Here is a 13,709-nt window from a genome sequence, read left to right on the forward strand (position 1 = left end):
GCTGTGGCTTTGGTGGGTCACCACCCCCAGTCCTGCCCGGAGGCAGAGTGTGAAATTGGGGTCCAGACTCAGGTGTGTGGTCCCCTTGATGTACTGGGGGCCCCACCTGCTGCTTCTTTCCTATTTCCCCCACCCACCGCCAGCTTCCCTCCACTTTCCCACCCCATGCACCCTTTCTCCATCTTGGGGGTCAGAGATCCTAAGCCATAAAATAAATTTTATTTCAAAATAACAAAATAAATAATCTACTGTACACGATCTGAAAAGAAAGACGCTCTAACTGCTCAGACAGGTGCTGCCGCCCAGCCCCCAGCTGAGGGAGGACCCTGAGTCCACCCAGGCCTCCCGAGGGGGCCGGGGAAGGGGACCCCACACCCCCTAGACAGGGCAAGAAGGAGAGAACGCCGAGGGCTTGGGGGGGAGATGGGGGCCGGGGGGCAAACTGCAGCACTTGTTAAATTAAAGAAACAGACTAGAAGCACAAAAATGGGGGGGCAGAGGGGGAGGAGCACGTCCGTGTTCCAAGGCCCCCAGATCTGGGGGGAAATGTTTCTATTTTTAGCTGCTGGACCCTCCCAGAGAAGTCCCCCTGTCCCCCATGTCCAAACTGAGTCCAACTGCTCGTGTCACTGGTTCAAACTAGAGAGAATGGGAGTGTGCTGTGTAGGGGAAGGGGGACCCCAAGTGCCCTGGGGGCAGAGTTCTCGCCTCCTTGCTCTAGGCAAGGGGGAGGGGGCACCGTGCTCCCTCCCTCTGTCCTCTGGCCAGGCCCCTGCTCGTTATTGCTTGAAGCCCCATAGTCCTATGCCCATGGGGCGGTGGGGGTGGGGGGGAGGCAGGAGAAGGTCAGGGGGAGGATCCAGGGTCGTGATGGGAAGGCAGGGTGAGAGTGGAGGGTCTGCATGAGCCAGAAGCCTGCGGTCTGAGGACGCCAGTCCGCCCCTCACTGCCGGCTGGCCTCCGCCTCCACTTTCACGCTGTTCCTCCGGCCTTCCACCAGCGCAGGATGCGGGCCTGGGGCCGGGCATCGGTCCAGAAGCCCCTCTTCGAACTCTGCAGGGAGAAGGACCAGGTCAGGCGGCTATGGGGCGGACGCTGCACACAGAGGGGGCCGAGCAGAGAGGCGGGGGCGGAGAAGGCTGCGGGGACGAGCTTGGAGTACTGACTCCGGCCCACTTCCTGTCCGGGGGGCGGGGCTGCACCCCCAGCGTGTGCGCCCCCTCCTCTTTCTGGCTGTGTGTAGCTCGCTGTCTGTGTGTGTGTGTGTGTCTCTTTCTGTGTCTCTCCCGCCTCCGTTCTGCTGGAATTTCTGGTTCTGTCGGGAGCTGTGGGGGCGGCTTGGCTCTGACCTCTCCCCCTCCCCCCTTCCCAGGCTCTGCCGCCCCCACTCTTCCCTGGCCTCCTCCCAGGCCCCCCCCCACCTCGCCAGGCCCCCCAAGTTTCTTAGAAGCCAAAACAGGGGGAACACAGGAAGTCAGCCTCCCAGCTCCTCCTCCAAGAGCCCCCCTTTCAGCCCCACACCCACTTCCCACCCACGCACAGTTTAAAAATACCAAGCTAGGGTTGGTGGCTTTGCCTGCTGCGTCACTCTCAGCCCAGCGATGCCCGGCCCTCTCCGCCGGCCTACTTGCCTGCCCCCCTCCCCGTCCACACACAGAGCATCCCCCTTCCCCTCCGGGCTCCTCCAGTTCCAAGCTGGCAACCCCACTCCAGCGCCTGGCCTGCTCCACCCGCTTGCACTGGCACAACTTCCAGCCAGGCTTCCGTTCCTCGTGGCTCTCCTCTTCCTGCGCCCCTCTGTCCCCCCTTCTGTCTCCCTGCTCCCCTAGCTCCCCCCTCACAGATTAGGGGTTGGACTCTCCCTGCGGGGACAGCCCCACAGGGTCCCCCCTCCTCAACGCGAGGCCTGGCTGGCTGGAGCCCCACCGTCCTGCCCTGCTGCCGGCTGGCCCCAGGACACCAGGATCGCCGAGCGGGGCCTGGGGAGTCGGGTGCTTGGGGACAGCACTGCTGGCTGCCTCACCTGCCAGAGCTGGCTTCGCAGGCACACAGGGGCTGAGGCGGCCCACACGGTCGTGGGAGACGAGGCGGGCTAGCCGCAGCCCCTCATCCATCAGGGTCTGCTGCAGGATGTGGCGGCTCCACAGCCCGTGGGCTGGCAATGCCAGCGGCAGGTCAGCAGGGGGCGGCGTCAGCCTTGGACATGACCCCACAGCTGCGGGCATGGGCACGGGTCAGGTAAGGGACCACAGCGACGGAACCCCCACCCTCAGCCACACAACCAGACCCACAGGCCCAGGTCCACCGGCCCCCATCCGGCCAGGCCTCCCAACCCCGCTCCAGGCAGTTGCCTCCTGGTGCCCTCCTCCTGGGCCCTCTGCCCCCACGGTAAGAAGGGTTGTGATGCACACTCACCCTGCAAGTGCCCATCCAGGCTCTCCCCAGACAGGCTGGCGCTGTCCTCCTCCAGGCTGGGGCGGAATGGGGGAGCATAGGATTCAGGGCCGGGAGGAGGCTGCTGGATTTCAGAGTGACTTTGTTCTCCAACCTGTGGATGCCCCAAATATGGAAATGAGGTTTGGCAAGGGTGTGGGTGGGGGACGGCTGCCCTAACCCCCGACGTCTGCCCTGGAAAACCCACCTCTTGTTTCAGTTTCTTCACGGGGGGACCTCCCAGTTCTTCAGGGTGGAGCCTGCGAAGATGGAGAGGAACAAGGACAGTGAGGCAGGGGAGGGACACGTGGCAGACGCAGAACCTAAAACGCATCGTTTCCAGAATCTGGAGAGAGGCTAGCGAAGCAGGTGTGCCCAGCTCAGGCGCCACTGCTGCAGGGGCAGAGCGGGGCCTGAGATGGATGGGAGGAGGGGCCAGACCTCAGACAAGTGGGCTTGGTCAAAGCAAGGCGGGTGGGAGGCAGGACGAGAGGCACCCTGAATGGGAAGGCAGGATGTGACCCAGCTCCTAGGCACAGGAATCTGATCAAGGAAGAACCTAGAGAAGGGGGTCTCACCTGGAACCCTTCAAGGATGATAGGTAGGTGCTCTCTCGGGCCACTTGGCGGGACAGGGAGAAGAGTTCCACCCTCCGCAGTAAGAGGGTGTTGTCCCTCATGCAGAACTGGGCAGCAGCCTCGTTGATGGTCAGCTGTGAAGAGGACCACCAGAGCAGTCAGAATCCTGATTCACTCACTACCTTGCCCAGACCTCCTCCCTCCCATTCTCCATCAGACAAATGAGACCACCCATCAGGTGCTTGGTTGGGTTTCTGACACTACCAGGAATTTCCTGGGGGAGGAAGACAGAGGGCAGCACCCAGAGCTTCCTATGAATGCCAGGGGCCTCCTCCAATGCTGTGGGGTCCCGGCTGGCATGGAACTGGACAGCTGGGCTCTTGCCTGTGTCTCTGCACCCCCCTCAGTGGAGCAGGGAGGCACAGCAGCAGCTGGGCTTGGTGGAGGAGGGGATCAGGACTTTGGGTCCTGGTCACGGGGCAATGAAACAGACTCAGCAAATGTGAGGATTCTCAGAGGTAAGCGGGTCAAGATCTATATGTCCCGGGCAATCCTGGCAGGCTGGGGTCCTCACCTCGTGCAGGCTGAGCTGCTTGCCCTCCCGCCGCTTGGAGTCAAAGCGGCCATAGATGATGCTGTATTTGCGGATCTCCTCCTCCTTCTGGCTGTCATTATCGTCCATCTCAAAGATGTGGCCCACGCTCCGTGCCAGCTTCTTGTTCAGCTTCAGCAGGGAAGTCACCTCCCCAGCATCCCCCCTTGGAAAGCTTCGGAAGATCCTCTCCACGCTCTCCACCACCATGCGCACCATCTCTGGCTCCAGTCGATCCGGACCACCCCCAGTCCCAGCTGCTGCCAGCCCCCCAGCCCCAGTGCCCTCAGGGCCACCTCCCCCTGCCGGTGGAGAAAATGGGGGTGAGCCAGCCTCCTCGTCTCCTCCTGCCCCGACATCGGACTCTGGAGTGCTCCGGCCTGGCCAGATCCGGGGGTCCCCCGCCCCAGGTCCCCCAGGCAATGGTGACAGCTTCTCTCCAAGTTCAAGGGGGCTCTTGGGGCTAAAACTGCGGGCACTGCCCGCCTTTTCCCCTGGGCTACCATGCCCATTGCTCATGCTCCCTTTCCGAGTCCCGGCCGTCTCAGAGATCTTGAAGAGTGGGATGCTGGAGACAGGCACGGCAGGCACGGGCTGGCTGAAAAGCCCCGGGTTGGTGGCCCACTCTCTCAGAGCCTTCTGCAGGCGTCGGACGTGGAGGGGCTTCGTGGCCATGCCCACGAGCGCCATGATCTCCAGGAACTCCTCCTCCCCCGCCTCGCACAGCTGCTGCACGTCGTCCCCTCCCTGCTGGATGAAGGTCTCGTAGTAGGAAAGGAGGTTGGCGCGCTGCAAGACCCGGTACAGTTGCAGCTCCCCCAGGGTCCGAGGCAGGGCCATGGCTCGGGAACTGGGCCTGGGAAGGAGGCGCACAGGGTGGGGGGGGGGGGCAGTCAGCGCAAGTTCCCTGCTGGGTACTAACCCACCCTCTCAACTGCCTTCTCTCTCCTGCCTGCTGCTCCTCCCCGCTGTTGAATGCTCTCTCTGCAGAGACTTGAGCACAGACTAGGTGAACCAGCCGCTGCTCAGAGGCAGTGCTATCCCAGACTGGCTAGAAGGACCAGAAGCCAGACTGGTCTTTGTGGGAGTCAAAGGCTCCAGGCTCCCCCATCCTCAGCGTTTACTTTTGTGGTCTGGGGCAAGGAGACCATGAGTCTGAGGCCAGTCAGTACACCCCTGGATTAGCTGGACCAACCTCTCTTCCAGAACACCATCCTCACCTTCCACCCTACACACCTAAGCAGTCTTAACAATACAAAGTTAATGTCCACGCTCAGGTGAACATAGCACCCTTGTCCTCCCTACAGCGGAAACTAGGGCCACTGCTGGCCAGCTGTATTCCCTGGTGGCATCCTGCTCACGTGGCTGAGCCGGAGAGGTGTGGCCCCTTCCCCTGCCCGTTCTCACTGTGAGCCAGGCAGACCACCCTCTGCTCCCCTTCCAACCCCTGCTCAGCTTTTCCCACGGCTGAGGCATTCTCTGCACCTTCTTGCTCTCCCTCCCCAGGACCTCCTCTGCCTTCCAGACTGGCCAGGGCCCCTCAGCTGGTCCCTCTTCCAGCAGCGACCTTCCCACCTGCTCCATTGGTAGGGCCATCCCTTCAGCTCAGGCACGGGGGAGGGGAGGGGTGCCTCAATTGTTCTGCTCTGGGGCCCGGTCCGCCCCCACACACTCCCACAGTGGTAGCGTCTGTGGGCGAAAACCGCCGAGGGGGGCCTCCCGCCTACCCTTCTCTCCTTCATTTTTCCACCCACATCTTCAAGTGTTGTGGGGGAGCGATTCAAGGAGGCCTCTCGAGGGAGGGGTTGCACATCGAAACTCCCCTCCCCACTCTGTAAATAAAGCTACAGGAATGAACAGACGCCTAAGGCTCGCCCCGCTTCTGCAAAGCTCCTCCGATGCTCTCCTGGTTCAAAGGCGCCGGTTTATCCCGGATCCCGGAGCCGCGCGCTCCATACCAATGACGCGCTGAGCCAGCTGAGCGGCCCTCCGCCGGCACTATTGTCAGCTAGAGCCCCAGGGCTTCCCCTGCCGCCTGGGAGCCCCCACATTCTTTGCAGGGGGCTCACGTGCCAGGGCATGCCCCCCAAATAAACGGGCGATGGAGAATTAGGTACTAGTCTTTCTCTCGTCTTTCCAGTTGCATCAGATCCCTGTCTGCTCCCCTGGGCCCCCGAATTCGAAGACGCACCCCCTTTCCGTCAGTCTCCACCCCCCACCCCCGTCCCGCTTCCCCTCGTCCTCTCCTCGACCTCCGCCCTCCGGACCCCTCTCCCGAGTCCAGCTCCACCCATCTCCACTCCCCGCCGCTTCCCTTTGCCCACTAACTTGAGTCTGGGCTGCGGGGTCCGGCGGGCGCTGTCCCCTCCGCCCGGCGGCTGCTCGGCTGTGGGGGAGGCAGCTCTGTGCATGGACGGCTGGAGACCACCGGGGGTGCCCTTCTCAGAGCCCGGCGCTCAGCGCCTGCTGCGCGCTGCGCTCTTCCCCGCGCGCGAGGCCGTGTCCGCCGCTGTCCGGGCTCCGTCCCTCCCTCCACGTCTCCTCTCTCCGAGCCTCCGCGCCTCTGTCTGTGCCTCTGCCCCCCCTCCCCGGCTGCGCTCGCCGCCTCTCCGCGCCTCCGCCCCCGCAGGACGCACGGGGAGCGAGGCCCGGCGCAGCGCTGGCTGCCGGGCGGGCGGAGGGCGTGGGCCGAGCCGGGGGCGGAGGCCGGGGGCGGGGGGCGGGCGCCCGGGCCTCTCCGCCGGGCCGGGGAGACGCCGCGGCGGAGAGACGGAGAGAGGCGGAGATGGGGGGGAGGGGAGGAGCGTGGAGACGGAGGCGGGGGCGGGGATTCAGCCCGGGGCGCCGAGTCGGAGACTGAGGTGACCGAGGCCGGGCTGTGGAAGGCGGGCTTGGGGATCCAGCGGGCGGGGCGAGGTCGCTCCGTGCCGCCCACGCCGGATGCACAGCCGGCCTTCTCCGCGCCCACGTACCCACGTGAGCGCCCAGCCGGCGACATTCTTACTCCCACTCCCCCTTCCCCTCCGAGAGGAGAGCGGAGTTTCACAACCACGCACAGGTACACAAAGGCAGCGAGCACCGCAAAGGACGGCACACGCGTCTGAACAGCTCCGCGGACGCCTGCTGCCCACGCTCCAACCTCGCGGTGCTGTGCTTGTGAACGTTAGGAGTGAGCCGGGAAAAGTTGTTGGAGACTCGGGGTGCGCGTCTCCTTTCGTGCGTCTGACTCCCATAGAGAGTGCGCTTAAGGCAGGTCTGTGAGCGTGGGGCTCCGCAGCAATCTCTTCCACCCCCAAAAGCTCTTTCCCAGCCCCTAAAGGAGCTGTTTGAAGAGCCAGTTCTCGGAAACCCAGGCGCCCTTCCACCCGGCCTGGAGTCCAGGTCCAAGTTTGGGAAACAGGAATGGGCGGGGCTTGTTAGAAGCTACCACTTAGGCGCGCGCCGATTACAGTCGCGACGGGTTTTGTTAGCGCTTAGGTCAGGGAGGGGTACCCCGCCTTCCTCTGCTTGTCGCACCCTGTTTGCTGAGGATGGGGACCTGTTCCTGGGAGACTGTTGTGGCAACCCTGGAGAGGGAGGATACCCTTTCTAGGGACGTCTGTTAGGGCACTTGGCCCGCAAGAGTCCAGAGTTAGATGGGCAGCAAGCCGAGTGTGTCCAACGTGGCTCCCTCCCGAGGAGTAGGAGGGAGGAGCTCCTTCGAGGAGCCTGCCCCTCTCCGAAACCCACTCCCTACCCCCTTTGTTTCTCCCAGCTCCATCTGGTTCCCATTACACTCCCGCCCACGGCTGGGAGGGCGGACAGACGGGGGCTCTGAGCGCCCAGCCCTGCGGCTCTAGGCCCCGAGGAAATGAAGGAGGGTGGGGGGAGGCGGCGGGAAGCAAGCCGGCCGGCCAGAAGCAAGGTTCCCCCTAGTCCAAAACCTCCGCCCCGCCCACCCTTCTGCACTTCGGAGTGGCCCGGGGCGGCCTGGAGTGGGTGGCTTGGGCCAGGGCTGGTTCTACATTCCGGCCTGGCGAGGGGACCTTTTCGGCCTTTAGTGGAGGGCCGGAGAGGAGGGGGCGGGGATGCATCGCATCACCGGGGGGAATTTCGGTAGCCAAGATTCTCTTCTCCATTCCATGATGCCACAAACACGGGGGTGGGGAGTGATAGGAACGAACTGAGTCCTCCGTCCCGCAACTGGAGGGCGCGGCGACACGGGGTCCCTCCGGGGTCATCCCCGACCCCCTCTTAGGTGTGTGGGCGCCCCTCCCCCACTCCCCTCTCCGGTTATTTTAGAGCCTGGGTTGCCAGCGGCTGGCCCCGGGTTTCCACGTGCCTCCTCCCTCCCTCTGCCCACGCGCCCCGTGACGCACGTCCTCCGCCCACGCAGCCTCTGCTCCAGGCGCCCCCCCTTGGGGCGGGGCCGAGCCCGGGGATCTGGGGGGAGTCGCCGGCTGGCCGCGGAAGAGGGCGGAATAGGGCGTGAAGCAAGGGGGCGGTAACCGACTGGGCGCTCGGCCTTGGGTCCCGGCCCAGGAAAGAGAACGAGGAAGGGACCTAGTCCTGGGGCCGGTACCGGGCCAGAGAGGGAAGAGGGGAGAAAAACCCCGCGCACTGGGCTAGCCTACGCCCCGCGGGGTCAGAAGAAATCTGTTTGGGTGCGAACGTGTGTTTGAGAGTGAAACTCCCGAGTGTTTGCATCTTTGTTTCTCGGGGTTGTCGTGAGGTTCCAGTGAGAGTGTATCTGAAAACTCTGTAAATTGTGAAATGCTCAGAAGCAAATTTAAGACGTTATTCCCAGTTTGTACTTCTTTACCCCGAGGTTGTGTATCTATTCGTTTCTTTACATCTACTTGTGTGTCTGTGTCTCTAGGTTTGTGAGCCCCTCTGCGTGGATTTAAAAATATGTACATTTTAAAAACCATTGACTTGTCAAGCCCCGCCAGAGGCCCAGACTCCCCCGCAGCCGGAGCTGCTGAGATGTCTGTTCTTCGCTTCCCTCCCACACCAACCACCTCCAGCTCCCCTCCTCCTCCCTTCCGTTGAGAACAAGGAATTTCCAGCCCTTAGCAAACGGAGAGAGACAGAAACAAAGAGACCGAGATTAAGAGAAACTAGGGAACAACAACAAAGACAAGATACAGGTGGCGGGGGGGGGGGGGGGGGGGATTGACAAAGAGGTGCATCAGATTAAAAAAAAATTAATTTCTTCTCTTCTTCTCCTTGAGCCCCGTTTTCCCCAGTGTGGCTCAAGCCCGCTTCTCTACCGGGCTCACCTGCTTCCCTCCTCCTCCCAGGACGGTGTTCTCAGAGGGACGCAGAGCTGAGCAGCGGGTCCCATTTAATCAAGGATTAGTTTAATGCTACACCGATCTCTTCCAGGAAGGGAAACTATCCTCAGTCGCAATTTTCCAAGAACAGAGGAAAAGATTGTGAAGGAAGTGGGTGAAAGAGGGATGAGAAAATTGTTAACCAGAAGGATTGTCATTACTAGGCACGAGTAGATTTGCATCCAGCAGATTGCCCTGCTCACCAACGACCCTCCCCCAAGTTTTCACCAGGGCAAATGCAGCGCAATTTGCAAGGCCACTAGGCAGAATTAATTCCTCCCATCCCTCAGTGACCCCCCCCCCCCCCCCACCAAGGCTCTTCGTTCATGTTTCAATTATAGTTGATTTTTTCCACCTCTAGCCTAGGACTTCTGATCTAGTATCTGGTGGGTCCTCTGAAATGAGTGACTTGATGATGCTATTTCCAGGCCTGAGCAGCTTTGAAAAGGGCAATTGACACAGAGGGGGCTGAACCTGGGCAGAACTGTTCAAGTGGTGACAATTGTTTTCCATGTCTCCTTCCTTTTTAAAGTTGCCAGTGAGTCTCACAAGTCTGGCTTATTGGCCTTCTAATGTTTGCTATTTTGGTAAATTAATTCATACCCAGGTGCTAAAGGTAAAAGTCTGAAATCCTTGCTGGTAACAGAAAAATATGACTATAAGGTAATGAGCTGCTTTTTTTTTTTTTTTAAAGCTCTTTCATTAACATGTTAGAATTGTAGTTGCAGTGTTGTCCTTCAGTTTAGCCATCTCACCAGAGATGCTTCACCCGCAAAGACAAACCTCATTTCTGTGTTTATGGAGCCGCATAGGTAGTAGGGGAGGTAGACACATAATTACAATCAAGTGCAATAATAGGGCTACAAACAGTGATAGAGGCATGGCGGCAAGTGATATCTTCTGCTTGGAGTTGTGAGGGGCTGGTTGAGACAGGCATCCAAAGGAGGTGATGATGCAGCCTAGAATTTTGAAGTATAAATAGATTTCCAGGAAGAAGGGAGAATCAAGTCACAGAAAACAGAGTTTAAATTTACATGGAAGTATGAAGCAGAATGATACATCGGAGAAATTAGAAATTGTTCATTATTGCTGGATGGGGGTTGCTGGTGATTAAAAAGGAGCCCTGGGAGGTGTACAAGGCCATTTCATTTAGGATATTCTAGACCAGTGCTTCTCAACCTATAGTAAAGGACAAGTTTTTCTAAAAAATCATTTATCTATTCATCTATGTATTTTGTGCTGGGTCTTTGTTGCCGCACTCGCTTTTCTCCAGCTGTGAAGGCCGGAGACTGCTCTCTAGTTGCGGTGCTCGGGCTTCTCCCTGCAGTGGCTCCTCTTGTTTCCGAGCACAGGCTCTGGAGTGCAGGCTCAGTAGTGGTGCGCCAGCCTGCTGCTCCACGGCACGTGGGATCTTCCCAGACCAGGCGTCAAACCCGTGGCTCCTGCACTGGCGGGATTCAGGACTACTAAGCCACCAGGTGAGCCCAGGACCAACTTTTAAAGCAATTTACAATCACTGTAGAGTGCACTACTCTCTAAAAAACACTAACAATGAATTATTTAAAAAAAATCCCCATTTTATTAGAGTCAATAAATATAAAACTTTGCTGTCAAATTGCTGTAGAAGTTTCTGAATGCCTGCACTTAATTTCTGAAATTGTTTCACTGCAGATTGGTAACAAGCTTGGGACGAGATGGTTGGATGGCATCACCGACTCAATGGACATGAATTGAGCAAGCTCCGGGACGTGGTGAAGGACAGGGCAGCCTGGCGTGCTGCATGCAGTTCATGGGGGTCACAAAGAGTTGGACACGACTGAGCAACTGAACAGCAAAGACAACAGCAAAGTTTGAGTGGCACTGCTGTAGCTAAAATTCATCTCTTTTATTTATGTGACAAGCATATGAAGCGCTCTGCAAGCACAGAGGATGGCCTTGTTTGTTTTTATTTATTTGGCTGTGTTGGGTCTTGGTTGCAGCACTCGGGATCTTCATTGCATCGTGGGGGATCTTTCATTCTGGGGCACGGACTCTCTAGTTGTGGCTTACGGGCTAAGCTGCTCTATAGCATGTAGGATCTTAGTTCCTCAACCAGGCATCAAACCTGCATGCCCTGTATTGCAAGGTGGAATCTTAACCACTAGACCACCAGGGAAGTGCCCAAATTTGTTTCTCTACATCTGTATTTAGGTGATATTAGGACCATGGGCCATAAAGTATCACAGGAGATACCATGGAGCCATAAAGCCTTAACATGGGAGTGACATGGTCAGATCTGTATTTAGGAGTGGTGTGGAGAAAAGGTTTTATGGATGTCAAAACTGCAGAGAGGCCAACCTGAAGGAAACACAAGTGCGCTGAGAGAGATGGCAAGGTGCTAGACTAAACCACTGGCGCTGGAGATGGAGAGGAAAGGACAGATTTAAAAGATAGTCATCAGGGCTTCCCTGGGGGCTCAGAGGTAAAGAATCCACCTGCCAATGCAGGAGCCATGGGTTCTGTCACTGACCCACGTGCTGCAGGGCAACTGGCCTTGCACTGCAGCTGTTGAGCCTGTGTTGAAGAGCCCAGGAGCCACAACTGCTGAGGCCCCAGAGCCCCGGAGCCCCTGCTCTACCAGAGAGGCCACTGCAGGAAGCCTACACACAGCAGCTAGAGCACATCCCCTGCTCGCTGCAACGAGAGGAAAGTTCACACTGCAGTGAAGACCCAGCATGGTGAAAAGTCAAAAATAAATAATTATTTTTCAAAAAAACCTTAAAAGATCATCAGGTAATATGAATAGAACCTGATGATTGGCTAAAGGGTTGGGGAAAGAGAGGAGTTTAGAGTAACTCTCAGGCTTCTAGCTTGGGTGACTGAGTGGATAGAATGGAGCATCGTCATCAGATAGTCACCATCTGCAGTCTTTTTCCTAAATTAAGAAAGTTATGAAAACCAAAAATTTTCATATCTCTTTTGACTACAAAACCTAATCTGACTTGAACTTACTTTGTGGCGGACCTCCTAGCTTATCAAGGCTGTATATTGTCATCTTGCTTATTTAATTTACATGCGGAGTACATCATGTGAAATGCCGGACTGAATGAAGCACAAACTGGAGTCAAGATTACAGGGAGAAATATCAATAACCTCAGATAAGCAGATGACACCACCCTTAGGGCAGAAATCGAAGAGGAACTAAAGAGCCTCTTAATGAAAGTGAAAGAGGAGAGTGAAATAGTTTATTAATACATAAGGTTATTTATAGTTTCATTTATGCCACTTTCATTTATACCAATGTGAATATTCATCTCTCATTGCAGAAACATTAATTTGTTTATGAGGTACTGTCCCAGACCCCACTGAGATTGCTGTCTTATTTATTACATATGCACCATATTACATTTCTAAAATCCAAAAAAATTCTGAAACACATTTACGATCCAGATTTCCTGCCCCATTTACTCATCAGCATTGGCCTGAGTTTTTTTTTGTTATTTGCATAAATCAGATCCACCTGCAGATAATGAATATTCATTGAAGTGTGTGTTATAGACTTTGAAGATGATTCTCAAAGTGTTTTGAGCAGTGTTCATATTATTAAAACAAGGCTAAAATCTTCTTGAATTGAATACCTGGAAGGGACAGAACTCATTTGGATGATAAGGTGTGATGTGTTTATGGACAACCAGTCTTACTACTGTACACTGCATTTACACATTTTAACAGTCAGTGGTGGGAATTCTCTGGAGGTCCAGTGGTTAGCACTCATTGCTTTCACTGCCAGATCTGGGTTCAGTCCCTGGTGGGGGATTGAAAAAAAAAAGTAAATGATCCTCTGGAATTCGTTCCCCTGTTCTCTGGCCTTGTTCAAAACCGAAGAGAAAGCTCAGAATGCTGAGAATTTGGGACCTGGTAGACAATGAAGCAGAGAAGGCAATGGCAACCCACTCCAGTCCTCTTGCCTGGAAAATCCCATGGACAGAGGAGCCTGGTGGGCTGCAGTTCATGGGGTCCTGAAGAGTCAGACAGGACTGAGCGACTTCACTTTCACTTTTCACTTTCATGCATTGGAGAAGGAAATGGCAGCCCACTCCAGTACTCTTGCCTGTAGAATCCCAGGGATGACAGAGCCTGGTGGGCTGCCGTCTAAGGGGTCGCACAGAGTCGGATACAACTGAAGCGACTTAGCAGCAGCAGCAGCAAATGAAGTGTGTTTGTGTGTTGAGGGGTGTGGGTGTATAAATTACTTTTTAAAAGTTTTAGACTTACAGAAAAATTGAGAAGATAGTACAGAGAGTTGTCCTGTACTCCCCATCGAGTTTCCACTGTTACTATCTTATATTAGTACTGTGTGTTTACTACCGTTAATGAACCAGCATTGATACACTATTACTAACTACAGCCTGTCGTTTACTCAGATTTCCTTAGTTTTTATCTAATTTTTTTCTATTTCAGGATCCCATCCATGATACCATATTACATTTGGTTTCCATATTTTATTAGGCTCCTCTTGGCTGTTAGTTTTTCAGAGGTGCCCTGTTTGTGATGACCATGAGGAGTATTGATCAGGTATTTTGTAGGTTGCCTCTTTGTTTGTTTCGCTGTACCACACATGGCTTGTGGGATCTTATGGGTTCCCCCACCAGGGACTGAACCTGCGCCTTTGGCAGTGGAAGTGCAGAGTCATAACCACTGGACCACGAGAGAAGTCCCTAGTTTACCTCTTTATCTGAATTTTTTAAGTGGCTTCCTTGGTGGCTCAGAATGTAAAGAATCTGCCTGCAATGCAGGAGACCCAGGTTCCAT

At 56.3% G+C, this 13,709-nt stretch overlaps 1 protein-coding gene and 1 long non-coding RNA gene across 4 annotated transcripts; one reads left to right on the top strand and one right to left on the bottom strand.

Annotated features, from left to right (window-relative positions):
- Positions 1–197: 197 nt before the first annotated feature.
- On the bottom strand, positions 198–6,266 carry NAB2 (NGFI-A binding protein 2). Of its 3 annotated transcripts, none has more exons than XM_061131841.1 (7): positions 5,932–6,264; positions 3,586–4,459; positions 3,012–3,145; positions 2,642–2,693; positions 2,416–2,548; positions 2,024–2,215; positions 198–1,053 (listed from the first exon to the last, which is right to left on the bottom strand). In XM_061131841.1, exons 1-7 carry the CDS (start codon positions 6,012–6,014, stop codon positions 944–946), a joined length of 1,578 nt encoding a protein of 525 aa, XP_060987824.1. In that variant the 5' UTR covers positions 6,015–6,264; the 3' UTR covers positions 198–943. The 3 variants fall into 3 exon arrangements, with proteins under 3 accessions (XP_060987824.1, XP_060987835.1, XP_060987828.1); XM_061131852.1 differs by having other exon boundaries at positions 3,586–4,353; positions 5,932–6,263; XM_061131845.1 differs by lacking the exon at positions 2,024–2,215 and having other exon boundaries at positions 5,932–6,266.
- A 186-nt stretch (positions 6,267–6,452) lies between these two features.
- On the top strand, positions 6,453–12,506 carry LOC133048221 (uncharacterized). Its single transcript, XR_009690974.1, has 3 exons — positions 6,453–6,856; positions 10,271–10,396; positions 10,590–12,506. It is a non-coding gene; the product is annotated as an uncharacterized LOC133048221 (long non-coding RNA).
- The last annotated feature ends 1,203 nt before the right edge of the window (positions 12,507–13,709 follow it).

This window comes from Dama dama, chromosome 3 (assembly GCF_033118175.1).
Source record: "Dama dama isolate Ldn47 chromosome 3, ASM3311817v1, whole genome shotgun sequence".
In the NCBI taxonomy this organism is placed as follows: Eukaryota; Metazoa; Chordata; class Mammalia; order Artiodactyla; family Cervidae; genus Dama; species Dama dama.